At 38.2% G+C, this 14,616-nt stretch overlaps 1 protein-coding gene across 1 annotated transcript in view; it reads left to right on the forward strand.

Moving 5' to 3' along the window:
* Positions 1 to 14,616, forward strand: part of FBN2 (fibrillin 2) — a 258,120-nt gene that overhangs the window by 84,376 nt on the left and 159,128 nt on the right. Inside the window, exon 7 of the mRNA XM_025924336.2 lies at positions 1,409 to 1,534. Coding sequence (XP_025780121.1) covers positions 1,409 to 1,534 — 126 coding nt within the window. The remainder of the gene's footprint in view (positions 1 to 1,408; positions 1,535 to 14,616) is intronic.

A 14,616-nucleotide genomic window follows, 5' to 3' on the forward strand; every position in this document is an offset into this window, starting at 1 on the left:
GGATGAAACTAATTGCTTGAAAGATGAGGAAGATAATTCTCATATTTAAAGCAGAAATAGTTTTAAATTTATAATATGTATGACACTACTAACATGTACCACAGTGCTTACAGCAGCATCATCAACACATTATGGAAAGAGCCCAAATGCCATCAGACTGATGAGTGGATAAAGATGTGGTCTACACACACACACACACACACACACACACACACACACACACACACACACACATATACCCACACTGGAGTATTACTCATCCATCAAAAAGAATGAAATATTGCCATTTTCAACAATGTGGATGGAGGTAGAGAGCATTATGCTAAGTGAAATAAGTCAGAGAAAGACAAATACCATATGGTTTCACTCTTATGTGGAATTTAAGAAAGAAAATAAATGAACATAGAAGGGGAAAAAAGAGAGGCAAACCAAGAAACAGACTCTTAACTATTAGAGAACAAACAGGATTACTGGAGGGAAGGGGGGTGGAGGGGGGAGGAGATGAGTTAAATAGGTGATGGCAATTAAGGAGGACACTTGATGAGCACTGTGTGATGATGTAATTCTACACCTGAAACTGATATTACACTGTATGTTAACTAATGGGAATTTAAATAAAAACAAGAAAAAGTAAGAATGTGACAAACTCACTATAACAGTGTTTAAGGGATACGAACAGGTAACTTCCATATGAAGAAATCTAAAAGCTAACATGCATAGAAATGAACAATTAAGGAAGTGAAAACTGAAATTAATATCCCTTTATAATTATTAGACCAAAGAAAATTAGGATATTGGATATTTATATCATGTGTTAGCAGGGAAGAGAAAACTCAAGTGTCCTCATGGACAACAGGGGTGTGGGAACTACTCATCGGTGTACAGATTGTTGGTGGTATGAAGGCGTTCTGACTGTTGAGCACTATATTCATGTTGAATGTATGTATACGCTGATTTAGTAATTCTGCCCTGAGTTGACAGCAAAGGGATGAAGAGTCTTTTTAAGTCTTCACAGTCTGTACTCAACTCCGTAAAGAGACATGGTAGGGACTTTCATTGTATCATGTGCTGAGGTGGTGAGAAGCCGGAGGTATACTGTGTACCCATCACCAGGAGAGGGAGCACGTCCAAAAGTGTTCTGCAGCAAATCTAAGCAAGAGATTGGTTGTCCGCATAACAACAAGGATGGATTTTCAAAATAAAATTCCAGAAGAAACTATCAAGAACGAAAATGAGATTTATAACGTACATGATTTATATAAGTTAAAATATATGCTTACAAAAGGGGCCCAGTTCCCCTTACACCATTCTCTTGAGAACAGCTCAACTTTTCCTGTACATTAAAGAAATATATATAAATATTCTGAAAATTAGTGGTATCTATGTTCACAGTCCTTTCTTCCCACAGATGTTGATGAATGCCAGGCTATTCCTGGCATATGCCAGGGAGGAAACTGCATCAATACAGTGGGCTCTTTTGAATGCAAATGCCCTGCTGGCCACAAGCAGAGTGAAACTACCCAGAAATGTGAAGGTGAGTGTCTCTACTTTGGGGACATGTCTGTCTTAGTGATGACTCTGAATCCAGTAAAGTCATAACTTCATTTTGAATTTTGGAAGAATTTAATCAGAATTACAATTTTTAATATGAAAATAAAGGCATAGATGTTCGAATAGTTTTGTCGTGGTTTTTATATATATATTTTAAGTCTATTTATTTATTTTGAGAGAGACAGAGACAGCACTAGTGGGGGAGGGGCAGAGAGAGAAGGAAAGACAGAATCCCAAGCAGGCTCCATGCTACCCACCCATGCTGCTGGTGCAGAGCCTGATGCGGGGGGCTTGAACTCACTAAATCTGGATATCATGACCTGAGCCGAAACCAAGAGTCCGACACTTAACCCACCGAAACACCCAGGCACCCCCTTGGTTTGTGTATTTAATGGGCTTGATTTGGAAAGAGCCAATGAGCATTTTACAAGGGGTATGTTATCTCAGTTTCTTTGTTGCAGTGGAAATGGGAATAATCCAGCCTTTTATCTTTTTCCTTAATAAGGTCATTTTCCACTTTATTTACAAAATTATATCAAAGATTAAAATTCTGAGTGAAGTACAATGTCCTGTGGTAAATGATGCATTAGAAGGTGGCACTCTATTATAAAATAAGTATTTGGATTTTTTATTGAATATTGTTTCTTGGTGGCTGCCAAATTAAAAAAAAAAAAAAGACATTTAATTGACTCAGAATTTGGAAATACCACGACAGATATTCTCTGAAAGAATAGCTTACTCAAATAAAGATCTCAAAAATTAATAATTTTGTGTGATTATTATATTCAATGTGAACTGAATGTAATTTTGAAATGTGCACTCCATAAGCATTCTTCAAATAGACTAAAATCACTTGTTAAATTTACATGTGATCAAAAGTTTTATCACTGTTAGAAAATTCAGGAAGCTTCTAAAGGTATCTAGCTTTCCTAACATGGATACTTAGAATAATGTATACGTCTAGTAGTATTGAAATATAATGCTTATCTTTAGAATTACTACTTGCATCGATTTATTTCCATTAAGATAGTTTTCTGAAGACAAATATGTTTATTCTAATTTTTTGTGACATAAGCCTTGTCTACTGAAAGTTTAGAAAAAATTGCTTCCAGACATTGGTTTTTGGCACTCTGGCTTACCTGAGGTAGATAAATGTGAATCTGAAGTTACATGGGAAATTCAGTAAATTGAAACTTTATTCCGTATGCCTGCTATGATCTTATGTGGAAGTATTTTTCGAGTTATGTACACTAAAAGTAGCGAATATATATTATAGTTGCTTCCCGCGAAGAAATTGTCACAAGTTTATTTAGACCCATTTACCTTCAGTAACTAAACTCAACTCAGCTTCTAGTGTACATAATTAAGTCTTCTAATCTTTCCCTTTCCAAAAGGCAGTATTTGGGTTTTGGTTTTTTTTGTTGCTTAGTTATAAAAAGTCTTATCCTTCTTTGTAGGGAAAAAAATGGGAAAAAGGTAAAATCTAAAGTTTAATTATAGAAGACAAACAGGAATACTAACTGTTTTATTGGACAAGAGGTAGAGGCAAACCGAACCAGAGGCCTGGGTATCCATGCTATGATTTCCACACCAGAAATCATAATTTCATGAACCCAGGGGAAACATATCATTCTATGTTTTATATTTGCCCTGTTGCCTTTCTAGTTCTGCTTTAAGTTAATCTTTACAATTTTATATATTTTATATCATTATGGCTTAATTTCATGCTCCCCCAAAAGACAAGGTAGTAAAATGTGGTTAATTATTTTTAAAAAACCAATAAATTCTCTCTGAAACTCTGAGGAAGAAGAACGTCCATGTAGTTTATGTTGCTTCAATACAATATTGATAACCAAAGTCTGCCTGTTTGGAAAGGTTAAGAAAAATACTTGGCAGATGGGGAAATTATCTAAGCGAGCATAGGAATTGGACTAGTGAGTTGGGGACCTGCATAAGGTCTGGGTTATATTGCTGTGTCCCTGCTACTTCTTGTATTTCCTTCCTGGCTTCTTTTGGGGTTATTCTATGACTTTTGTCATTCTGCTTCACTTTTTACTTCTGAAATACTATCCAAACAAGATGCAAGGGTCGTGGACTTAGGAGCAAAGACAGGGTTTGATTGTAGGTGAGAAGGCACAGCCACTGACTGATGAAAGTGGTTGTGACATATTCCCATTAATCATCATACAATGTATTTCTTCTTAGTTGAAAATAGAGTGAGCCTTTTCTACATCACATTTCATCAAAACAACATATAGAGCCAAGGCAGAGTTTGGAGAGAGACAGTGCAACTCTTTATTCGCACTTGTCTATGTTCTTTAGGAAAGGGGGCTGTTGATGTAATGTAGGCACCACCCAGAGCCTGAGTCCAGTCCTCTCCTTTCTTACTTCCTGCCCAGACAGCCAAATCCACTTAGCCATTGCCCAGAAAGAATTATGTGATTTAATATTTGGGATTGGTGGGGAATAGCAGAATTGGAAGAAGTGGTGATTAGAATTTGAAAACCAAAGGTTTTATGAAGCCTTTACTTTGTGTATAAGTCCTATTTATTTGGATATGTCTTAAAAGTAACTATTATCAATTTTCCTTAAGTAATAGTGTTCTTTTATGTAAAACATCAAGTGGTATTTCCTTACATAAAACTATTTAATGTAATTGGTAGCATAATGTATCTGGAAAGACAGTAAACTATTGCTACACTCAGCAACAGCTTTGAATTACTGTCAGTGTATGTACAGTTTATACAGTGTCAGTGTAAAATGTTGACATGAATGTAAAGTTAGTAATTGCCCTAAATAAAAATGTAACCATAGCAATTACTTTTGACCCACTGTCAAAGGTAAGATATTTTAGTTTTCTATGTGGATTATAATGTGAGCATAAAACATAGTAGTACTGGAAGATTTACATGAAAATGATACCCTTTCTATTTCTCTTTAGCACATACTCTATTTCTATTCATACAGCAATGAAATTCTCTAAAGAAATATTTTTTTCAATCTTTAAGTTACTGGGTCTGTTCAGAAATAAGAAAGGGGCACCTGGGTAGCTCTGTTGGTTAAGCATCCAACTTCAGCTAAAGTCATGATCTCATGGTTTATGAGTTCCAGTCCCTTATGAGGGTCTGTGCTGACAGTGCGGAGCCGTCCTGGGATTCCTCTCTCTCTCTCTCTCTCTCTCTCTCTCTCTCTCTCTCTCTCTCTCTCAAAAAAAAGAGAGAGAGAAAAGAAATAAGGAAGGTAACCAACATTTTGAATCTGAGCGATTTGGGGAAATGGTGGCCGCATTAACAGCAAAGTGAGCTTATTAACTTTAAAAAATTGTGTTACTGTTCTGTTTTGTTTTTTGGTGTGTATCTGTTTGTTGACCATTGGGTAAGATCCTTGAGGGAAAAAAAACTCTGTCTTGTTTATTGCTATATCCCAGAGCCTGGAGCTTCTGCTGCTGTATTGCAGAGGCTCCTAAAAAAAAATATGTATTGAGTAATTGGGAGTAGGTTGTATAATCAGTTAATTTCCTTGACTTGGGTTGAATGCGCAAGAAGGTAAAATATGGGGCCAGAGTTAAAATTGTGTTTGGAAAGAGGCCAGTGTTCCTTATGGGAATTTCGTCTTCATCTGACTTTTTTTTTCATTTTCTTAATAATCTTATTTTGCTCTGGTTGCCATTCGGAGACAAAGAGCATACATGTGAAGTGCAATTTGGCATTTGTAGACCTTTGTGTCATTGTCCCTCTTGATCATATGCAGGTATTACTTCTAAGGTCAGGGACCTTCCCTGTCTATTTAAAAGAAAGAACTGTCTTCTGCTTGTTCATTGGGATGTCTTCTTAACTAAAATCTTATCCTGAAAGGCTTGTCCTGGTGAATATTTAAATTTGGACATACATAGTTTATACCAAAGTAGAAAAAAAAAAAAAAATGGTGGGCTGGCCTTCATCTCCTGAGTCAGTGTCTGAAATGCATGACTCAGTATCTGTCTTGAGGCTTCTTTTCGTTTTATATCATTGGCTGGGTGGATTCTCATACTTGACAATCTGAGCCCAAAGCAGAAAGGAGTATTCATTTCTGTATGTGTGTGTGTGTGTGTGTGTGTGTGTGTGTGTGTGTGTGTGTGTGCGCGCGCGTGCCTGTCTTGTCTGTCTGTCTAAGGGAGAATCCCTTATTTCCCCTCTTCACTCACTTAAGGTCCCAGATTCAGTTTAGCCCCTCAGGTCTACTGAAGTCAAGTTGTATTTCTCCTGGGCCACTTTGGCTCCAAAATCTTTTCCCAGTTCGGTTGTACAGCGGGGAAAATGATCTGTTGTTGGAATAAACTATTTCTTCACATCCAAAGGGAAGGTTTTTTTCGCTTACTTTATTCAGAGATTCATTCATCCAAATAACCATTTAATTTAAATGGAGAAGAGAAGTCGCACACATCACTGTAACATGGAAGCGTATGTTAGAAGGGCCCAGTAGTTTTCTTTTTTATAATGAAATACGTTACTCTGAATTTCAGTCCACTTGGAGAAAGCGCAGGTAGATGCCAGATGTCCTTGCATGATCCCCGCCTTCCAGACTATACCTTCTTTAACATTCTCTGAGCTACTTACTCTTTCCTGGCTTAAATGGAAGGCAGGAAAACAGCATCATTGTATTGGAAAGCTTCCCTTCAATGGCTCTTTATATGTCAAATAGTTGTTTGCAATTTATTCTGAAGAGTCTTCAGCTTTGTTCCATTACCACAGCACTTCACTGTTTGAGATTTGTGACAACAAATATATTTATTTATGCTCATGAAACTCATGAAACTCATTGGCACAGTATCCTTAGTTGCAGTTCCAACTCTGCTTTGATAAACCATGGAAAGTAATCTTCTGTCCCGAACTAAAAATGCTTTCTTTTACTCACATTACCAAAAGTGTGTTAACTTGAAAATAAATAATTAATAGATTCATTGACTGTTTTCCAACAGGAAAACTACATATTAAAATTGATATTTAAATAAGGGGGTTGTAAACACTGGAAGCACATAAAACTTTTTAAGTCATCAATTTAGAAACCACAAAACTATCCTTTTAAAATCCTTTTTGGAGGGGCGCCTGGGTGGGTCAGTCGGTTAAGCGGCCGACTTTGGCTCAGGTCACCATCTCGCGGTCTGTGAGTTCAAGCCCCACGTTGGGCTCTGTGCTGACAGCTCAGAGCCTGGAGCCTGTTTCAGATTCTGTGTCTCCCTCTGTCTCTGACCCTCCCCTGTTCATGCTCTGTCTCTCCCTGCCTCAAAAATAAATAAAACGTTAAAAAAATTTTTAAATCCTTTTTGGGGAGCCTGTGTGGTTCAGTTGGTTAAACATCCAACTCTTGATTTCGGCTCAGGTCACGATCTCACAGTTTATGAGTTTGAGCCCCAGTTTCGGGCTCTGCACTAAAAGTGCGGAACTTGCTTACGATTTTCTCTTTCCCTCTCTCTCTCTGCCTCTCCCCTCTTCTCTCTCTCTCTCTCAAAAATACATAAACTTTGACAAAATCCTTGGGGTGCTTGGGTGGCTCAGTCAGTTGAGTGTCTGACTGGCTCCTGTCATGATCTCACAGTTTGCGGGTTCGAACCCTTCGTCAGGCTCTGTGATGACAGCTCAGAGCCTGGAGCCTGCTTCGGGTTCTGTGTCTCCCTCTCTCTCTGCCCCTCCCCTGCTCACACTTTGTCTCTCCCTGTCTCAAAAATGAATAAACATTAAAAAAAAGTAAACCAAAATCCTTAAAAAACTTACAACACTATAGTTAAAACATAAATTCTCCCTCCCTTAAATAAAAAAGCCAGGTTGTTAAACCAAACCTACTTTATGCACCATAACAAATAAGTTATTCCTCCATCACAGTACTTTTTTACCTTGTATTTTAAATATTTTTCTTGTCTGATTGCCAGCAGAGTATATGTAGCACCCAAATATGTTAATAAAAGTTAGTATTTATGGAGCACTTAGTATGTTACAGATAACACTTAAGCCACTTTAACTGGGTTTTCTTGTTAAATTATCAATACAGTGGTGTGAAGTTAGTTGCTATCATTAACCCACTGTACAGATGAGGAAACTGAAGCCCAGAGAAGTTAAATAACTTTGTGGAAGTTACGTGGTTTAGAAACTGCAGAACCAGGATTCTACCCTGCTAGATTTACTCAAGTTTTCACTCAGCTAGAGGGGTTGAATGAACAAGGGGGAATGACCAGGCAGCACATACTTCAGCCCACAGGTCTCATTTACAGGGGGAATCTCGTGGAATCAGCAACAGCAACAGCATCGTGGTTCTCTTCTTTGTTCGTTGCATGATGTGGTAGTGCGTGCAGTCCAGCAAGGCTAGAATTAGACCCACTTTAGTGATCTTGGCCCTCCTGTGGAGTGTGGGTGGTCAGAAGTAGCATCATCTCTCTCTTTTGATACAATCAAGGCTGAAAAAATATGGAACCTTGATCTTCAAGTCTGTTTCTTGTCCTCAGCCTTCATGAGTGGTGAACCTTCCCTTTGTGCATCAGGGTTCGGGGCCTCAGACTTGAGACTGCAGATGCATGGCCTGACGGTTCCCTGGCTCCAGCCCTCATCCACCGTCTCAGCCCTTTACCAGGATTGGCCAGTTTAAGTGCTCACGTGTGGCTGGTTTCCATGGAGCCTCTGGGGAGCCTCCCAAGGGCTGATTCTTGAAAAACTTAACTTCTCTCTAATGGGTGTTTTACTGTCTCTCATGGGTGCTGTATCAGCTATTTAGTCCATGGGTTTTTGCTCTGTATTCTGTTCATTAAAATGAAAATTTACTGTGTACCACTGTACTAAAATACCCTAGTCACCATGACTTCAGAATTGAAGATTCATCTTAAAAGAACCAAAGATACAACTATCAGCAGAATAAACAGTGGGGTTAAAAACAATCATGAGAATTTTTATATTGTTTTAGATCTGAGAAAGCATTATGTAGTAGGTTATTTCACCTAAAAACCATGTGGTATAGGTCAGTAATTTCAGCTACAGAAAATATAAATTGCATGGCAATAATAGAAAAAATAAGTGCTACAAGCAAGAATAAAAGGCATATGATAAAAGAGAAAAACATTTGCAACTTGTAACACAAAGACAAATTTTTCTAATACATAAGTTCTACAAATCATTAAGAAAAATATCTAATAAAATTACTCAAGGATATGAACTGACTATTGACAAGGGCAATACCAGTGACTGTTAAATACCCAGAAACATGCTTGTCCTTCCTTAGAATAAGAAAGTGCAAAATAAAACTATGAGATACCATGTTTACCTATAAACTTGGATAAAATGAAAATTCTAATGTAAAAGTATTTTTTAATATTTATTTATTTATTTATTTATTTATTTATTTATTTATTTTTGAGAGAGAGAGAGAGAGAGAGAGAGAGCGAGCGAGCGCATGAGCAGGGAAGAAGCAGAGAGAAAGGGAGACACAGAATCTGAGGCAAGCTCCAGGCTCTGAGCTGTCAGCATGGAGCCCGAGGCTGGGCTCGAATGCACCAACTCTGAGATCATGATCTGAGCTGAAGTCTGACACTTAACTGACTGAGCCACCCAGGCGCCCCTCTAATGTAAAAGTATTAATTAAGGTTTTGGGAAACAGATACTCTCACAAATTCCTGACAAGAGTATAAAGTTGGTATGACCTCTGTAGAGAGCAATTTAGAATTATCTGTCAAAATTACAAATGTATTTAACATTTAACCTATAAATTTTATTTTTTTTTAAGTTTACAAAAAAGTTTTAATTTATTTTTGAGAGAGAGACAGAGCACAAGCAGGGGAGGGGCAGAGAGAGGAGACACAGAGTCTGTGATGCCAACTCCGAGCCCAACTCAGGGCTCAAACTCCTGAACCACAAGATCATGACCTGAGCCAAAGTCAGACACTTAACTGACTGAGCCACCCAGGCGCCCCTAACCCATAAATCTTAATTCTAAGAATTTATCCTCAGTCAAGGATTTTAACTATTTATACTCAGTCAAGAAATGATGGACTTACAAGATTATCCCTTCTGTCTTTTTTGTAATAGCAAAATGTAGTAACATACACATGATAGTAAACCGATTAAATTCTGAAGCATGTACACAGTGGAAGATATTCATCCTTAAAAAATAAAAAAAAAACATTGTGGACACTTTACATATTGATATAAAAGTGTGATTAAGACATATTGTTGCATGGCAAATGACAGTTGCAAAACGTTCTCATTGAAAAGAGTATATTTGTGTGTGCTTGTGTTTGCCTATTTATACACAGAATGCTCATGGAAGGATATTAGAAAATTGGCATCATTCAATATTTTGAGGGTGAAAACATTTTGGGGGAGCAAGGGATGGTCAAGAGACTTCTCATTGGGTGCTCTGGCGTAAGTTTTTTACTTTAACCATGTAAATGTATCGCTTATTCAAAAAAATTAACAGAGATGAAGGTGACAAGAAGCCTCATTTATTTGTTATCTTCCTTGTTAAGCTTTCAACACATTCCTGTAGCAAAACTCTGGTCTCCTTCCTGGTGGGCTGGAACAGTGCACACAGGCCTGTTAGAGTGTTGTCACGGGGCATTGCAGCCTCTGTTCCCTGGAGCACTAAATATGTCCACGTACATTACACACTGCCACTCAGATGATGTATGCATTTCTAATACTGATGACAAATAAAAGTCTAGGATTTGAGCAGAATTACACTTGATCTGAAAACTATTACTTTTGCAAATCAGTAAATCTTTAGGAGCCCTGAATGAAATGTATTTGGCTTTAACAGTTCTCTCATTAATTGCTGTTCAGGAAAAAAAAAAATGTCATTGAAATATGTTTAGTGGCTGGAAATAGAAGTAAAATCTCAAGACAGAGGTACGTCAGAAATGATAATCACAGTGAGGCTGATTAAAATTTGCTTTTGGCCAAAATAAAAGCATTATTTAAAAGAGTATATAGGATAGTCTATTGTGAAGAAAGGAGATGTTCTTAAATCACCTTAAATAAAAATCCAGTAAAATTCTGGTCATCAAATTGCAAATGAGCTACGTGGCTCAGTGAAATTAGAACTTCACTTCATGGCTCATTGAAATTAGGTATCAAAACACAGGCTGCTCCTTTGCAATTATGTGGGTTAGGACTTTCAAAGTATAAAACAGACAAATTTTCCTCTAGTCTATGGTGTTTGCATTTGTTTATTTCTGAGATTTTTCTCTGTCTCTGTCTCTGTATTTGCCTCTGTTTCTGTCTGTCTCTCAAATATATATACACATATACAGACACATATTTGTGTGTGTTTGTGTGTGTTTGTGTGTGTGTGTGTGTGTGTGTGTGTGTGTGTGTGTTGTCCTTTTCTCAGGTGCACACAATTATACTAATCATAGTGTTTGTTTCATGACATAATCTCATTATTCTGCTCATAGCCTGCTTTTATTTGGTTAAATATCTTCAGTTATTTAATATGCACCAAAAAAACCCACCAAAAACAAAAGGTTCTGGGACCAGGACAATTAACTGCATGTGTCCATGGTACTATTCCCCCCTCCCCCGCACCCACAACATAACCATCACCTTGAATCCAGGATTCCACATTTTCTTTTCTTTTTAGATACTTTTATTACACCTATAGATACTCCATTTAGTATTATTACTATTATTTCAGGTTTTTAAAATTTCTTTAATGTATTCATTTTTGAGAGAGAGAGAGAGCACAAGCAAGGGAGGGGCAGAGAGAGAGAGGGAAACATAGAATCTGAAACAGGCTCCAGGCTCTGAGCTGTCAGCCCAGAACCCAATGTGGGGCTCAAACTCACGAACCACGAGTCATGACAGAAGCCGAAGTCAGATGCTTAATTGAGCCACCCAGGATCCCCTATTTCAGGTTTTTAAACATTATCAAAAAAAGTTTAGTACTGTGTGAAACTTGCTCTTTTCACTTAAATATTAAGGTTTTTAAAAATGTTTATTTATTTATTTTGAGAGAGAGAGGGAGACAGAATCCCAAGCAGGCTCCACACTGGCAGCAGGGAGCTGGATGGGGGGCTTGAACCCACGAACCGTGAGATCATGACCTGAGTGCAAATCAAGAGCTGTATGCCTAACCAGCTGAGCCACCCAGGCTCTTAATATTATAATGATACAATTCATGTATATTGTTGCATGCTTTTCTAGTTCATCTTTAAGGTGAATAACCCGTTATATCCTATTATGTGGATATGCCTTAGTGTGTTTATCTGCTTATGCACAGGCGGGCATCGTTCCCTGGTTCTTTCCGTTGTGGATATTGGCCCGCATACTTGCAGACACATATACTCTGTATGCTCTCTACACTGCTCTCCTGGGTATCTCCTTCAACGTAGAGCCTCGTGTTTCCCCTGGTTTGCTCAGCATGGACAGAGCTACACCATGGATTCAGGGTCACTTCGATTTTTCAGAGAGATATTTATCCTCTTTTTTCATCCAGTTATTTTTGAAAGGTGACTTATTTACATTTGTATTATGATTGATGTATGTGTAAGCAGCTTAGGTCACAGCAGTGGTGGTATACTGGAGCCTTGTTCTGGCTTGCTGTTGCTCGGTGAAACATAGATTGAGAAACATAGAGCCTAATACTCTGCAAATTAGGGTGACCTCCATCTCTTCCCAGCTCTGTGTCTTACCCAGCATTCCACCCACATTGGCTGAGAAGCACCTGTTGAGTGATCCAGTGGTCCTCCCCTGGCTCATAGGGCTAACTCATTCTTCTAGATTGATCTTTAGGTCTCTTCCATGTGGTTTTGGGCTCCTTATATAGATTAAAGAATCATACAGGAGAAACAAAGCTACTGCAAACATTTCCGTATCTTTTGTATTTGTTTTTGTTTCGTAAATATTACAATTCATCTACATTTCCCCAGAACACGTACAAAGCATTACCAACTCTTGAACACAGCACTCTCCTGACTGCAGCTTTCTGTATTCAGTCTTATTTTTAAGACACATCAAGAAAAGAGATGGAGACTGTAACCGCCTAACTCCTCCTTGAGAACAGGGTTGCTTCTGAGCAGTGCCAGGAAACTGGCAAAGACTGTTAAAACTCATCTTCCTCACCTTAGTCCCCAGCCTTCCCACTCCCAGCTCCCCACACTCTCACCACTAGGAGCAAAATTAGGATTTTGTTTTTTAAACACAGGGACAGTAATGGAAACTTCTTTTTGGTTATGTCCTAGTGATGCCTCGGTGCCTACAACTAAATTGTCTTCAACTCCTCATTGTAAGTTTTGCTTCCCAAGCAGGTCCTCATAATCTGATTTTCAGACACTTTTCACAGTGCCTTTTAATAATTTTTTTTTTTTTTTTGAGAATCAAAGCCTATCTGCATTCGTCACGCTTTCCTGTGTGTGCTAAGCAAAAGTGACATTCATCACAGTTGGTGTCTCTCTTTTCCCGTTAAAATAGACAGTTACTTGTCATCAGATGAATTGGTAGTAAATGTTATTCTCATTAAGGAATCTGGTTTTCAGGGTGTTTCCATCTTGGGAGGCAGAGCGTTGAGTAGCTTAGAAATTTGGAGCAGATATTTGAAGAGTTAAAGTCTAAAATAGAAATCTGAAGCATTTATGCTTTTATAAACCATTTGGGAAGGGCATAGTGACCAGTTGCCAGAACTGCATTGGCATTTCCAGGTTTGACTTTTAGAAAGCCCCTGTGTGTCTCATGTGTGGAAAACAGCACATCCAAGAAAGTGTGACCAGTGGGAAAGAGCGATATAGGCATCTAGGTGAGCAGCCAAACAGCAGTCCAGAGCTGACATTTGAGGCAAAATTAGCACCTATCACTTTCTCGTATATTTATCACAAGTTGCCAGCCTACACTCTTTCAGTTTCTTCCCACAAATGATTTTCGCTATAAAAACACATGCATTAAATATCTTGGACACTACCTTGACAGTCTTAGCTGACAGTGGTATTTCCTAGGCAATTCCTGAAGTGACATCACTCCCTAATTTCAACCTAAAGAAGATGGTTTACATGGAAAGTGGCACACATAGTTTTCTGTGAAAGCCTGGAGGAGAAAGAGTTCTTTATTTGAAGCACAGTGGGTAACATCATTTTTATGACCATGAGGTCTGTGAAAAAAAAATACATATTCCAAAAGAAAATCATCCAGCGACAACAAAATAACCTTTAGCATGTGACTAGCATGGTGAATCAAAATTAAGAATATTTAGATCACATTTAAAAAAATTTTTTTAACCTTTATTTTTGAAACAGAGAGAGACAGAGCATGAACCGGGGAGGGTCAGAGAGAGAGGGAGACACAGAATCTGAAACAGGCTCCAGGCTCTGAGCTGTCAGCACAGAGCCCGACGCAGGGCTCAAACCCACAGACCGCGGGATCATGACCTGAGCCAAAGTCAGACACTTAACCGACTGAGCCACCCAGGCACCCCTACAGTATGTTCATTAGTTAACAAATTTGGGACCCAAATGTTAGGGCCTATACCGCAGCTGCACTGTGTGCAAACTGTGTTATTTTGAACAAATTAATGCCTTCATCTCTACAGTAGAGATAATCATCTTTTGTGGGAAGCTTTTTATGAGTATCCTATAAAATAAACAAAGCATCTGGCACTTTAGGTCTTTGTTAAAGAAGGCAAGGATAGCACAAATTAGTTGTAAAAAAATCCAGTAAATCATGTGATTTGAGATCTTAAAAAATAATTGCAAAAGAGTTCTAATATAGCATTTCAATTATGACTTGTAAGTTTCCCATAAATGAACTCTTTTCATTCTTAAAAAAAAAAAAAAAAAGACCTACAAGTACATGTATTTGCCTAGTCTGATGGAAGTGTTAACAAACAATTAAATGCACCCAAATCCATCATCATGAAGAGGGAACATGGAAGTGGGAGTTCAAGATTATCCATTAATTCCTGACTTCGTGCCAGCCTGTTTTATTTCCCTAGCCTCAGTCCCACCCAAATTACAGACATGGACATTTGAGACCCGGAGGACTTGATTTTTTTAGCATAACTCAATGGTCAGGAAATTGCATTTTAGTGGACTCGGGAAAAATTTCCCAAATGGTGGGAACC

This window comes from Puma concolor, chromosome A1 (assembly GCF_028749965.1).
Source record: "Puma concolor isolate L17-30 chromosome A1, mPumCon1.1.hap2, whole genome shotgun sequence".
NCBI lineage: Eukaryota > Metazoa > Chordata > Mammalia > Carnivora > Felidae > Puma > Puma concolor.